Here is a 14,278-nt window from a genome sequence, read left to right as displayed (position 1 = left end):
TTGTCCCCCTGAGTTGTTCAGCATCATCCTCAATTCTCTATTCTGTCTAGCTTAGTATCATTGGAAAGTTTGGAGATCTTGTCTTCAACATTGTGGTGAAACGGTTAAAAATTATGTCCCAATACATGTGTGAATCTAACCGGAATGCTTCAACATTAATCTCCAAATCGTTTATATAAACCAGAAAAAGCAACAGTTGCAATAATGATTCCTGGAGGACACCACTTTCAACTGGTCTCCAATCTGAGAATTTCCTAACTGTGCTTACCCTCTGTTTTCCATCTTTTAGCCAACTGCTAACTCATGCTGCCAAGGATCCATCAATCCCAAAAGTTTCTAATTTGCTAACCATCCTGCCATGTGGTATCGTATCAAATGTTTTCTGAATGTCCAATTATCCAATATCCATTGCACTATTCTCATCCACTGCCTGAGAGATGCTGTCAAAGAACTCAATTGAATTTGTCAGATGTAATCTGCCATGTTGGCTGTCTCATATTAACTTATTTCCAAGTGTATCTTTGTCTTGCCCTATATTTTGTTATCCATCAGTTCTCCCAGGCTGAATGGTCTGTAGTTTCCTGGGTTATCCATTGCCCATTTCATAAACAGTGGTGTCACGCATTCAACCCTCCAGTACCCCAAGACTAATCCTGTGTTCAGATGGCATGAAAAATTTCTGACAATGCTCTGCAATTTACTCCCTCAGAAATTTAGGATGCATTCTGTCTGGGGGTTTGGTGATGTCTTACCTGAATGTTGCCTGCCTTTTTAGTACCCCCTCTTTGTCTATCACTATGTCACTCAGTTGCTCAACATTCACATTTTCAACTAAGCCATTGTCACTATTTTCTAGTTTGGTAAAGAGAAGTAAAATACTCATTTAGTATCTCTGCCATACCCTTAGCTTCAGTGAGCAGCTTACCTTGCTTTTTCCTTATAGGGCCTACTCTATCCTTCACTAATCGTTTGCTATTACTGTGTTTGAAGAGATGTTACTATTTGTTTCAGCACAGCCTTTATTCCAACTTTAGTCAGTCTCCCTGGTCTTTATTGCCATTATTATTCTGGCATGTATCACTGGCCTTTTTCTTCTGTATTTTCTCATCAATATTTTCAGTTATCTAGGATATACTCACTTTGGCTACTCCGTATTAAATGTGCAAATCTCTTTTACCTTAATTGACTTGGGATTTGCTCTGTTTTGGAAATATTTCATTCAGATTTGCTCTGGAAAATTACATATGCACTGATTCCTACACCTGTTTGATAACTAACATTAGTTCTGTTTTATGCAGAAATCTTGCCTCTGCAGATAGGTTCTGTCTACAAAACCTACTTCATGGTGATAAGTATGATATCAGCCCACCCACATTTTTCTACCATGTTTTTGTAAAGGGAAATGCCTCATCATTATGTCTGCTCAGCATTCGCAGAGCTAACTTTGTTAAGGACTGCAGAATGCTCAATCCCAATTATTTTATTACTTGATTTAAAAATCACAACTGCTTTGAAACTCCACAATATTGTGGTTAGAGCCTGTTCTCCTTTTCTGCTTTACAGTATCTGATCTTCAGAGAGACATTATTGGCTGTGAAGTGTTTTAGAATGACCAATAACCATGGAAGTATTATGTCCAAGTATTTCTTTCTCTTTACCTAGCTCTCAGGTGAATGTCTATGACTAACCCATTATGCCCAGTCAGTTTCTGTCCTCCTTAACTTCCCTTTCAACATGGAACAGCATGGTGGCTCAGTGGTTAGCACTGCAGCCTTACAGCACCAGGGACCCGAGTTCACTTCAAGCTTCAGGCAACTGTCTGTGCAGAGTTTGCACGTTCTCCCCGTGATCTGCGTGGGTTTCCTCCAGGTGCTCCGGTTTCCTCCCACAATCCAAAGATGTGCAAGTTGGGTGAATTGAGTGTGTGGTGCTGAAAAAGCACAGCAGATCAGGCAGCATCTGAAGAGCAGGAACATCGACATTTCAGGCAAAAGCCATTTCTGATGAAGGGCTTTTGCCTGAAACGTCGGTGTTTCTGCTCCTCGGATGCTGCCTGACCTGTGCTTTTCCAGCACCACGCTTTCGACACTAATCTCCAGCATCTGCAGTCCTCACCTTTGCCAGGTTAGGTGCATCAGCCATGCTAAATTACCCATAGTGTTCAGGGATGTGTAGGGGATAAATGTAGAGTAATGGTGAATGGGTTTGGGTGCGATACCCTTCGGAGGGTTGGCGTGGTCTTGTAAGGTCAAAGGGCCTATTTCCACGCTGAAGGGATTCTATGAATTTATGAAATGCTCTATCTGCTAAATTCAATTTATACAAAGAAGCTTTCAATTATTGCATTGCTTTTCCAGATGCAATGCTTCTGAAAGTTCAAAAATATCACCTGTAAGGACTGTGCATTTAGTCAGTACAGCGCTTGTTACATGACACCACATGTGGCAATTGGATTACTGCAATAATATCTACTGGTTGCTCCTTAAGTTTCACTAATGTAGGTAGTTCTGGCATGACTTTCAATTTGGCTATAATGTCGCTGAAGAATTAGGGAACTGAGTTTTGGAGAAGGCTCACTTCCATTGGCAATAGCACAATTCAAACGAGGATCAGTTTGGGCACTTTGTCCTGTGCATGCGCCAATATGCACGCCACATTTTCCACACCATTCTACTTATACACCCATACCTGCATGTGTAACGTCGTTGCCAGTCTTTGTGCCGTTCTGCATGTGCACTGAAGATTGCGCCTGTGATCTGCGCATGTGTGATATCAGCACCTGTCTTTGTGCCATACTGCGCATGCACCAATGTTGGTTACCAATAGAGCAACTTTCTATGAGAGGTACTGTACAGAGAATAGCTTTCTTACATTTTTTTAAGTGTACTGTGTTAAATTTACTTTTTTATGGTTTTAACCTTCATTCTGGCTGTGCTTATACTTGGTGTTAGATCTTTGAGTGATTTTTGAGCAATGGTGAGTGATAGTTTTTGTTGGTCTGTCCCAACTCCACTTTTCCCATAGGCCCCATGATCTAATAAGTGATTTTCTATTAAGTGAGGTTTTGCTGGAACACACCTATGGTATTATAGGAGAGCTACTTGTATCACTGTATGTGAATCTTTTCACCTCATTCTCAATCCTTGGCATCAAGCATTATTGCCACTCTCTATTCTTTTTCTCCTGAATATCAGGAGAAGTTCATTTCAGAATCCCCAAGAATTGTCATAGATTTAGAGAGGTAAGAGAACTAAAACAAATGCAAGGAGTCAAGTGTTTAAGGGACAATCACTGCAAGAGGAATATGCAGTAAGACCGACCATATTTGGTAAGGAAGAAAGGTGTTTGCTACCTGAAACGCTGAATAAACAACTCAAACAGTGGATCCGATGGAAGTTGTTTTGAAGCATAAACAAGAACGACTGCAGATGCGAGAGCGCTGAAGAAACAAAGCAAGTCTCGCAACATCTGTAGAGAGGAAAACAATTAATGTTTCGAATCCAATGAGCCTTCTTCAGGATAGAAGTTTTGTATTGTGGAAACACAATCTTACAGGAGATTAATTTGCCAAATAATTGAAATGTGGCTTTAGAGGAGAAAGATCTGCTGAGTAGAAAAAGTAACAAATGAAGTGCTTGGAAGATGTGCAAAGAAATTTGTTGAATTTAATTAGAAAAGGTTAAAGTCCTGATAATATACATATCAAGAGGAAACTGACTTGTGGTAGATGTTAAAGAGGAAAGATTTCAAAGAAAAAGAAGTGAGACTGAATAACTATGTTGGTGGCATGAAAACTGAAGGAAGTTATTTTTAAATGAAAGGAATCTCAAGAAAGATGTAGAAAGACAATTGAGTTGAGGATTTGAGTATAAGTGATGGTGATGATGAAACTCCAATCCATGAAACTATAGAATGGGTTTATGTTTTGTACCATTCCTTGTTTACTCCTGACTTTTCAGACTACAGTTTAGCGAAGGAAAGTAAGATCAGTACAAATGTTCTCTGGTATTATCTTGTTGCATAGTTTTAAGTCCAATAATTGAAGTTGTGATAGCTTTTGAAGAAGTAATCTTAGTTGTTTAAAAAAAAACAATGAGAAAAAGTTATTTGTGATGAATACTAGGCTGTAGTTGAGCTATCACTGCTGTGGGATTGCAACATAATTCTCCTCGACCAAAAACACTGCTTCCTGAGATGTAGTATCCCATTCAACAAAAAACTGTATCAACATTTGAAGCCTAAAACCTCGGCAGTTCTCCAGAACTGAGCATGAAGTTCTTCCACTCTCTTTCTGAAATGGCCGGTAAGTTTAAATCATGATCTGCAGACTCTTCCGTTTTGTGGGCAGGGTGCTACTTGAAGAACCATACAGTTTGGAGTATTGTGTGGTCTCATGGAGGACTCTGCCTCACCACTATGCATTAATGACAAAATTCTTCAATGTCATTTGAATGAAACTTCTCTATTTTGGTTGGCCAGAAGCTGTGACCTTCCATGAATTGACAGGTATATTTGAACTGTTCACGGATACTTGAGGACAACCCTAAAGCATTTCTGTTGCCCCTGTGTGTCTCCTGACACAACAGAGCTCAGTTTAGAACAGTTGCTTTGGGTGTTTAGTGTCAAATAGGAATGACATATCTTGCCAGGGGTAGGTGATTGTTTTGGTGATGAGTATATCCACACTGGGACTGTTGGCTTGGGAGAGGACACTGCTGTTGGATGACGACTGGATTTGGAGAATCTTATGAAAGCACTGTCGATAGTATTTCTCCAATGCATTAAGGTGCCTCCTGCAGGTTATCCAAGTTTCCAAAGCATATAGAATTGTGAAGGGCACTAACATCCAACATTCCAGTAAGCAATTTGATCCCTGGGACTACACCATACAGGTCTGGTTGAAGCAAATTTTGGACCCTGGCTTGTGTTTGATTACTTTTGGTTATCATGCTGCTAAAGATCCTAAAATTGGCTTAATAGTTTTGGCCAGAAATAAAAAAATCAACTAAAATTGCTCATTATCAGTTGATTTGTTGGAAAGCTCAAATAAGATCAAGCTTGGCTGTAATGTTACATTGATTGATGAGGCCCACATAGTAAAATGGAGTAACGAAAAACTCTAGTGCTCATGATTTCAGTTTGGTTACTCCTGTAATCACCAGGTCACAGAATGATTGCCATATGTTGACTTTTTTTTATCTTACTAAATGAAAATGATTTATTAAAATTGAAAATGCTAGAAACATTCAGTGCGTCAGGCAACATGTATAAAACTGAATAGACAGCTTAATAGTTTAAGCTATGGTTTTCTTTTATTCTTCTAAGCTATTAAAACCTATTACCCTTTGCCAAATTTTCTTCCTTCACATCTCCCTGCAGCCTTTTCTCAACCCTTTCAACTCTTCACATGTTGGCATATGAACTTCATTTTTGATTTCTCTCATTAACAATCTTCTGTTTTCCACTTAAGCAACTTGTGAGTCATTCTAGCAATCCACCTTGGGCGGCACAGTGGCATAGTGGTTAGCACTGCTGCCTCACAGCGCCAGAGACCCGGGTTCAATTCATGCCTCAGGCAACTGACTGTGTGGAGTTTGAACATTCTCCCTTGTCTGCGTGGGTTTCCTCCGGTTTCCATCCCACAGTCCAAAAATGTGCAGGTTAGGTGATTTGGCCATACTAAATAGCCTATAGTGTTAGGCGAAGGGTTAAATGTAGGAGAATGGGTCTGGGTGGGTTGTGCTTCGGCGGGTCGGTGTGGACTTGTTGGGCTGAAGGGCCTGTTTCCACACTGTAAGTAATCTAATCTAATTTGTGATACTGTTAGGTGGCATGTAATTGCAGTGTAGTGTGAAGCTAATTATTTTGAAAGTTTATATTCAAAGCATTTTCTAATGTTATAATCTGTCAATGTCATTAGAAAGTGAGCATGGCTTTATGTTTTTGCATCCGAAAAGAGATGAATGGAGCTTTGCTTAGACTGTTAGACTTTGCAATTGGCACATTTTCACAGTGTGAAGTATTAGTAACACTTTGCTGTTATCAGCTGTGCATCATATATGGCTCAATAATGCACAGTTAGATATCTAGTCGTTTTTTGTTTTTTTTTCTTGATTAACTTTCAGTCTCAGTTAGCCCACATATACTTTATTTCAGTGACTTCAGGCAGTGTTACACAGTGATGCTGCACATAAGTGATTGGAGGTGGAAGAATGAGGTTTGGGAAAGGTCTTACTTGCAAATCTCCTGCAACTAACTTATTTGTCTTGTGCTGCTTGAGTCATTCTAAATAAAAAATGAGGAAGGGTTTTTCATTAAAACAATATTTTTCTGCTCTTTGAATGCTAATTGGGATTCTTCAGTATTTGCAGTTTAGTAAATTTATTTAATTTAACATTTCAGAATAGTTTATAGTGTAAGAGTTTACTGAAACTTAAATACTATAATGCTTTTCTTCTTCATACAGATATATGTCGAGTATGTCGTTCAGAAGGAACCCCAGATAAGCCACTTTACCATCCTTGTGTGTGCACTGGCAGTATCAAATTTATCCATCAAGAGTGGTAAGTTTGATATGTTGCATAATAGACTTTATCAAACAGAATTGTGCAGAACAGTTAAAGTATTGCAAATAACATGAAAACTACAAACAAGTTTCTGTCTACATTGGTTTTCTTGAATACAATTGCATAAATATTTGTACCAACTAATTTTGAAATATGTTTGTAGTTAATTAAAAGTCAAGAGTGTGGTGCTGCAAAAACACAGAAGGTAGGGTAGCGTCAGAGGATCATGAAAATCGATGTTTCGGCAAAAGTCCTGATTCAAGGTTCCTAATGAAGGGCTTTTGCCGGAAGCATTGATTTTCCTGCTCCTCGGATGCTGCCTGTCCTGCTGTGCTTTTCCAGCACCACACTTTGGACTCTAGTCTCCAGCGTCTGCAGTCCTCTCTTATGCGTAGTTAATTTAAAACCTACCCATTGGCAGTAGAGGTGGGAAATTAAAACAATATTAAATGGTTCCAAAGTGATTCAAATTATTCTATTTTGTTTATCTAATGACTGAAGCATTTAATTCTAATTAAATATTTGAATTGTTGCTGGTCTGGGATTTATTCACCCAACCCTCTCTCTGAGCCCAGGAGAAGTAAAATAATGATGATGCATAGGAAAGCCATTCAACACCACCAATGCTGCAGTGCTAGTTGTTTGGTAGATCTATCGAATTAGTTCCACTCCCCTGCAAGATTTAGTGCCAGCTAGAAAATTCTACTTAGTTAATATTTGCATCACAGTCTCCAACATTGTAGCACTCCCTTAGTACCACTTTAAAGCGTCTATCTGGAGTATGTACTCAAGTCTGTAGAGAAGAATAAATTTATAAATTTCTAGTCTGAGTGGGATTATTATAAACTAAGACAAGCTGAGAACTGAGCTGGGGGAAAGCAGTGGCATGGAGATAATGAGGCCCAGTTTTCTGAAGAGTGACAATCTTAAGAAGATTGTCGATCTGGCTTTTTTACGAGTGATGAGTTCAGTGCTTCTGAGTGAAGTACAGCGCCTCAAATAGAGCTGTACTTTTATTTTGTCATTTTGGTTCTTTGTACAGAGGGTGAACTCTGCCCCCTTTCAAGACAATCAGCTGCATATTTTAAAATTAAAGGCGCTGATGGTCACTTTGACAGCTGCTGTCAAACCATGAGTGCATTAACTATGTGTGATGTTAGGAGCTGGAACTGCAGTGTGTAGGGGTAGGAGCTGGAGGATATGATGTAGAATACTAGATAAATAAGATGCTAGCTAGGATTGCATACCAGGCAAGTAGGGTGCCAGCCAGCTAGGTAAGGGACCAGCTACTAAGTGGATAGGATGCTGTGAGAAGATGATAGGTGGGTGGTTATGTGATGTAATGTTTTGGGGGTGGGGGGGGGAGGAGGTGTGCTTGCATCCTTCATCTCTTCCCTTATCATTGCAGTTTGTTAGACCTTTTTGGTCCAAAATTTCTCCCAATCCTCAGACTTTAAGTAATCTGTAGCATTCTTAAAAGTCACTTTTCTCTTGCGGATTTGAGCTTTGGAGAAATGTTATCAGCAGCAAACCTTGTAATATTTATTTAAACACTAGCCATTACCTGTCTACTGTCAAATTTTTGCCTATTTTGCAAATCATCGATAGCCAATTGTCCTTCATACCCTCATAATTTCCTTTTGCTCAGATTTAAGACTCTAGTTTCAGAATGAACAATGTCACATTTGTGCAAAATTCTCCCATAGTGTGGTTACTATTTCCCAAAAGACCTTGCTCAACACCAAATCCAAAATTGTCTGATCCATAGGTGTTCCCGAAACCCATCTTGTGTACGCTCTAGGGATTGGTACTCTACCATAGTTGTGCAAAATTGGTTCACCCAGTCTATATTGATCTTGTGCTGAATATTAGTACTGCAGTTCAGTGTTCTGTTAACAAGTCCCACCAATATGGACTACCCTGTGTTGTTTCCAAGCTCTGCCCAAACAGATCTGACATCTTGAGCCTTCTCTCTAAATCCTAATCAATAATGAGTAGTTGTCTTGTCTGAGTAGAAGTGCCTCTTTTTTGTTTCTTTTATGTATTCTGTCTCAGCATGTTACTCGGTGAGTCTGCTGTTAGGTAAGATTTTTTAAAAATTTCATCGTTGAGCTGTCACTTATTCCGAAATTTGAAAAATTCCAAATTCTGAAAACCAGCTCATACATTTTTTACATTACTTACAGTGTGGAAACAGGCCCTTCAGCCCAACAAGTCCACACCAACCCGCCAAAGCGCAACCTACCCAGATCCATTCCCCTACATTTACCCCTTCACCTAACACTACGGGCAATTTAGCATGGCCAATTCACCTAACCTGCGCATTGTTGGACTGAGAGGAAACCAGAGCACCTGGAGGAAACCCACACAGACACTGGGAGAATGTGCAAACTCCACACAGTCAGTCGCCTGAGGCGAGAACCCGAGCATTTTGGATAAGGATTGTGTAACAGTACTGCAGTTTATACAAGTTGCAACTGCTGGAAATGAAACTAAACTATACACTGTTAAATATCTGCTTGCATGTAGTAGATACTGTGCAAATATAGTGTGTACAATGAGGATTCATTGAACAAAAATTAAAACAAACTTTATTAAAGAATGCATGTGGGAATAATACTGCTATTTTTTTTTATGGTATGGGAGAAGCTGTCTTGTTGGAAAATTATTTCTTTTTTTGTAAAGAGGAGTAAATATCCACGCTTGACAGTATTAATATTTTTCACTTTCTTTCCAGTTTAGTTCAGTGGCTCAAACACAGCAGAAAAGAATACTGTGAATTATGCAAACACAGATTTGCTTTCACACCAAGTAAGTACAGCGGCTAAGATCTCAGTTTTGTGTACTTTTTGAAGATTGTTCTGGTCCTGCTGATTTTCTGTCAATAATTATCTTAAGCCACACATTCCATACAGCTGGATGGTTGATCAAGGAACTTGCTTTGAGCCATTGATGGCCTGTTGTGGTCAGTTAGTTGATTTGCTTTTGTGTCCTTCCATATAGTAGTAGTATGGTTGGGATCGAGAATTTGGCAATGTCGGTTGTCAACTCTTGCGCTCTTCAGTACTGTTTGTTCAGGCCATGGTTTGAAATAGAGCATTCAGATTTCCTTTTGGAGATTGAATAAAGTGCTTGTATATTAAACAGTTGAGTTTCCATATTTTCACACATCAAGTTAACTTTGATTTGATCACAAAGCAGTATTGGGGGTGTTAGTTGGGGTTGCCCTGAGTTCCAGCAATGGAAACTGTTAACAGTTACAACTGTATTTTTGCTTTAGATAGCATAAACGGGATGAATGTAAACACGACAGATTATCAATGGTATCCAAACATGGCAAACGCTATATACTCTTGATCACGTCTTTTTATCTTGTTCAAATTACATACATGTTTCAATTTTGAACTGCAGTCTTCACAGATTTGTATTTGTTTCAAATTGGCATCAGGCAGTTGTGTACATATTATCATTTGGTAAGACTAAGGTTCACTAGTGGTTACTGGAATTGTCCAGAATAGAATTAGAAGCTTATAACTGGTCTTAATTCTTTTGATGAATATAGCGATGCTTTCTCAATATATGTTTGTATATCCAATGCAGAAATGGGGTAGAATGTCCCAGCAGGAGTTAAATTTAGAACCTTGGAAGCCATGATACTTTGAGTATTATGGAATGAATGTATGGTTACTAAAATTTTTTCAAAAGGGAAACCATCAACTTCACTGGATTTTTTCATACTTTCTATATCAAATACAAAGGAATTACCAAGATGGCATGTCATATCAAGCGCAATTAGGGACGGGCAATAGATGCTGGCCAGCCACCGATGCCCATGAACGAGTAGAAGGTTCATGTGCAGCTACAAAAATTGGAATTCTCATTTATTGTAATGAGGAATATAATATAAAATTACGAAAAGTTTGCTATATTGGTCAGATCACATCTGGAGTATTGTATACAGTTTGGCCTCCTTATTTAGGAAAGGACATGCTTGCATTAGAATTAGTTCATTCCTGGCTCACTTGAAAGATCTGGTGTTGAGGGCATTTTGTTTTTAGACAGTTGGAAATTTCCAGTGGATTTTAGAAGAATGAGAGGTAATTTTATTAAAACAGTTAAGATTATCTGGGGACTTGATAAGGTGCATATTGAAAGGTTCTTTTCTCATGTGGAAGAGACTAGGATGTCTTCCCATGTGGAAGACATTTAAGATGGTGATGAGGAAAGCATTTTGTTTGAGTTTCTAAACTGTGGAATTAATTCCCAGAGAGCAGAAGGAGCAGAGTCGTTGAAAATTAATACAGAGAGCGAATCTTGACTACAAGTGAGAGTTTCAAGGATTGGCCAAAAAGTGGTTTTGAGGCCATTGTCAGATCAGCTTGATCCTATTCAAGGATGGAGCAAGCTCAAGGAGCCAAATGGCCTACTTTTGTTTTTCACTTGTGTGTTTATATATTATCAAGTAACTTAAGCTTATATTCCTCATCTTCCTCTTCAACTTCAGTTGTTTTCTGAATGTGTCATTTAGTCATAGAGATGTACAGCAAGGAAACAGACCCTTCGGTCCAACTCATCCATGCCGACCAGATATCCCAACCCAATCTAGTCCCACCTGTCAGCACCCAGCCCATATCCCTCCAAACCCTTCCTATTCATATACCCATCCAAATGCCTCTTAAATGTTGCAATAGTAGCAATCTCTACCACATCCTCTGGCAGCTCATTCCATACATGTACCACCCTCTGTGTGAAAAAGTTGCCCCTTAGGTCTCATTTATATCTTTCTCCCCTCACCCTAAACCAATGCCCTCTAGTTCTGGACTCCCCGACCCCAGGGAAAAGACTTTGTCTATTTATCCTATCCATGCCCCTCATAATTTTGTAAACCTCTATTAGGTCACCCCTCAGCCTCCGACGCTCCAGGGTAAACAGCCCCAGCCTGTTCAGCCTCTCCCTTTAGCTCAAATTCTCCAACCCTGGCAACATCCTTGTGAATCTTTTCTGAAGCCTTTCAAGTTTCACAACATCTTTTCAATAGGAAGGAGACCAGAATTGCACGCAATATTCCAACAGTGGCCTAACCAATGTCGTATACATTCGCAACATGGCCTCCCAACTCCTGTACTCCATACTTTGACCAATAAAGGAAAGCGTACCAAACACTACCTTCACTATTCTAGCTATCTGCGACTCCACTTTCAAGGAGCTATGAATCTGCACTGCAAGGTCTCTTTGTTCAGCAACACTCCCTAGATCCTTACCATTAAGTGTATACGTCCTGCTAAGATTTGCTTTCCCAAAATGCAGCACCTGACATTTATCTGAATTAAACTCCATCTGCCACTTCTCAGCCCATTGGCCCATCTGGTCCAGATCCTGTTGTAATCTGAGGTAACCCTCTTCGCTGTCCACTACACCTCCAATTTTGGTGTCATCTGCAAACTTACTAATGTACCTATTATGCTCGCATCCAAATCATTTATGTAAATGACAAAAAGTAGAGGGCCCAGCACCGATCCTTGTGGCACTCCACTGGTCACAGGCCTCCAGTCTGAAAAACAACCGAACACCACCACCCTCTGTCTTCTACCTTTGAGCCAGTTCTGTATCCAGTGGTTAGTTCTCCCTGTATTCCGTGAGATCTAACCTTACTAATCAGTCTCCCATGGGGAACCTTGTCAAACGCCTTATTGAAGTCCACATCCCAACCCAATCTAGTCCCATCTGTCAGCACCCGGCCCCATCCCTCCAAACCCTTCCTATTCATATACCCATCCAAATGTTTCTTAAATGTTGCAATTGTACCAGCCTCCACCACCACCTCTGGCAGCTCATTCCATATACACACTACCCTCTGTGTGCAAAAGGTTACCCTGTAGGTCTTTTTTATATCTTTCCCATCTCACCCTAAACCTATGCCCTCTAGTTCTGGACTACCCGACAAAGTCCAGGGAAAAGACTTTGTCTATTTATCCTATCCATGCCCCTCATAATTTTGTAATTTGCCATGGCAGGAAATATGCTGCTACTCCTATTCTTTTCCTGTCATTTTGAGTGACTAACTTAGATCAGTAATGATTTTTGCTACTAGTCAGAAAGCATATCATAATTTCAATGCATAAAGAGCGGGTAGTCTGGGGATTTGGGTTTTTTACTCGTAGAGTAATAGCGACTGATATGGTGGGGCCTGATTGCAGGGCTGGGTAAATCTCTGGGAAAGGAAGAGTTGTATTAGTCCTGGGAGCTGAGCAGGGGCACCCTTCCCTTTTGCATGCTAAGCTCTTGACAGAGTCCAGCTGGATCCACTTGTGACTGAGAGGTATCATTGATTTAATCAGAGGCCACATGGTTTAGTGCTGAACGAGGAATATTTAGTTCACAGCAAGGAAACATTGCTTTATTTTGGAGGCATTTTGCTGTGGTTAGTTATTTTTAGGAAATTTAGTGATGTAAAGGCTCTTGTTTCTCGGGGAGGATTGAATGCTGTCGTGAGGTATTTGTTGGATTTTAATGCTGTGGTGGGCTTCATGGGGGATAGGTTTGATCATGTGGTGTGGTATGGTATGAATGTTATAGATGGATTTAGATTTGTGATGAGACTTGGGGGTATTTAATGATGTAGTCAGAAGTTGTGGGGTTGTTTTGGAGGTGAAGAGCTCTGGTCTTGTCTTAGGCAGTTTAGTATGGAGGTGGCATTTTACTTATGGAGTTAAATTGCTTCAGGGTTTATTTTACTTTGATTTGTCAAAATTGATGTTCTATTAAGGGAAATTTTTGGCTAGGTGAAGTTTCATCAGCAGACTATATCTGGAGGCCCAGGGAGTGGTACATCCAGAGATCAAGATTACATCTACATCTTTGACCTGGATTCTGTGGATTGATATATTTCTACATTCTCATGAAGAGTTAGTGGTTAAGGAAGTAAGGCAATTCAAAATCTGGAGAGGAGTCATATACAAGCAGTTTGTTTTCCTTCAAGCTAGCACCTTCCAACAGTTGCTGCAGTCAACTGATCTCCGCATGTTTAGGATTTTGTCTTTCTTCCACACATCGGTCAGTGAGGATCAGAGCTGGGTCCAGAGATTGAGAGTTGAAACTTTATTGCTGGAACAGCACAGCAGGTCAGGCAGCATCCAGGGAACAGGAGATTCGACGTTTCGGGCACAGGCCCTTCCTCAGGAATGAGCAGAGAGTGTTCAGCAGGAGAAGATAAAAGGTAGGGAGGAGGGACTTGGAGGAGGGGAGTTGGAAATGTGATAGGTGGAAAGAGGTCAAGGTGAGGGTGATAGGTCGGAGTAGGATGGAGGCGGAGAGGCCAAGAAGAAGACTGCAGGTCAGGAAGGAGGTGCCGGGCTGGAAGGATCCGGCTGAGACAAGGTGGGGGGAGGGGGGATGAAGAAACTGGTGAAGTCCAAGTTCATCCCCTGCGGTTGGAGGGCTCCCAGTCGGAAGATAAGACGCTCCTCCTCCGACCGTCGGGTTGTTGTGGTTTGGCGGTGGATGAGTCCAATGACCTGCATATCCTCGGTGGAGTGGGAGGGGGAGTTGAAATGCTGTGCCACAGGTTGGTTGGGTTGGTTCGTCCGGGTGGCCCAGAGGTGCTCTCTGAATCGCTCCGCAAGTAGGCGGCCTGTCTCCCCAATATAGAGGAGGCCACACCGGCTGCAGCGGATGCAGTAGATGATGTGGGTGGAGGTGCAGGTGAATCTGGG

General features: G+C 40.6%; 1 protein-coding gene across 2 annotated transcripts in view; it reads left to right on the top strand.

Annotated features, from left to right (window-relative positions):
- The window catches only part of march6 (membrane-associated ring finger (C3HC4) 6), a 105,575-nt gene that overhangs the window by 29,186 nt on the left and 62,111 nt on the right, over positions 1 to 14,278 (top strand). For both annotated transcript variants that reach the window (XM_043719241.1, XM_043719242.1), the window contains exons 2-3: positions 6,467 to 6,563; positions 9,304 to 9,377. In XM_043719241.1, the coding sequence (XP_043575176.1) occupies positions 6,467 to 6,563; positions 9,304 to 9,377 (171 nt within the window). The remainder of the gene's footprint in view (positions 1 to 6,466; positions 6,564 to 9,303; positions 9,378 to 14,278) is intronic.

The sequence above is a fragment of the Chiloscyllium plagiosum genome, chromosome 29 (assembly GCF_004010195.1).
Source record: "Chiloscyllium plagiosum isolate BGI_BamShark_2017 chromosome 29, ASM401019v2, whole genome shotgun sequence".
Taxonomy (NCBI): Eukaryota; Metazoa; Chordata; class Chondrichthyes; order Orectolobiformes; family Hemiscylliidae; genus Chiloscyllium; species Chiloscyllium plagiosum.
Note: the sequence above shows the minus strand (reverse complement) of the source record. Positions and strands in the feature narration are given on the sequence as shown.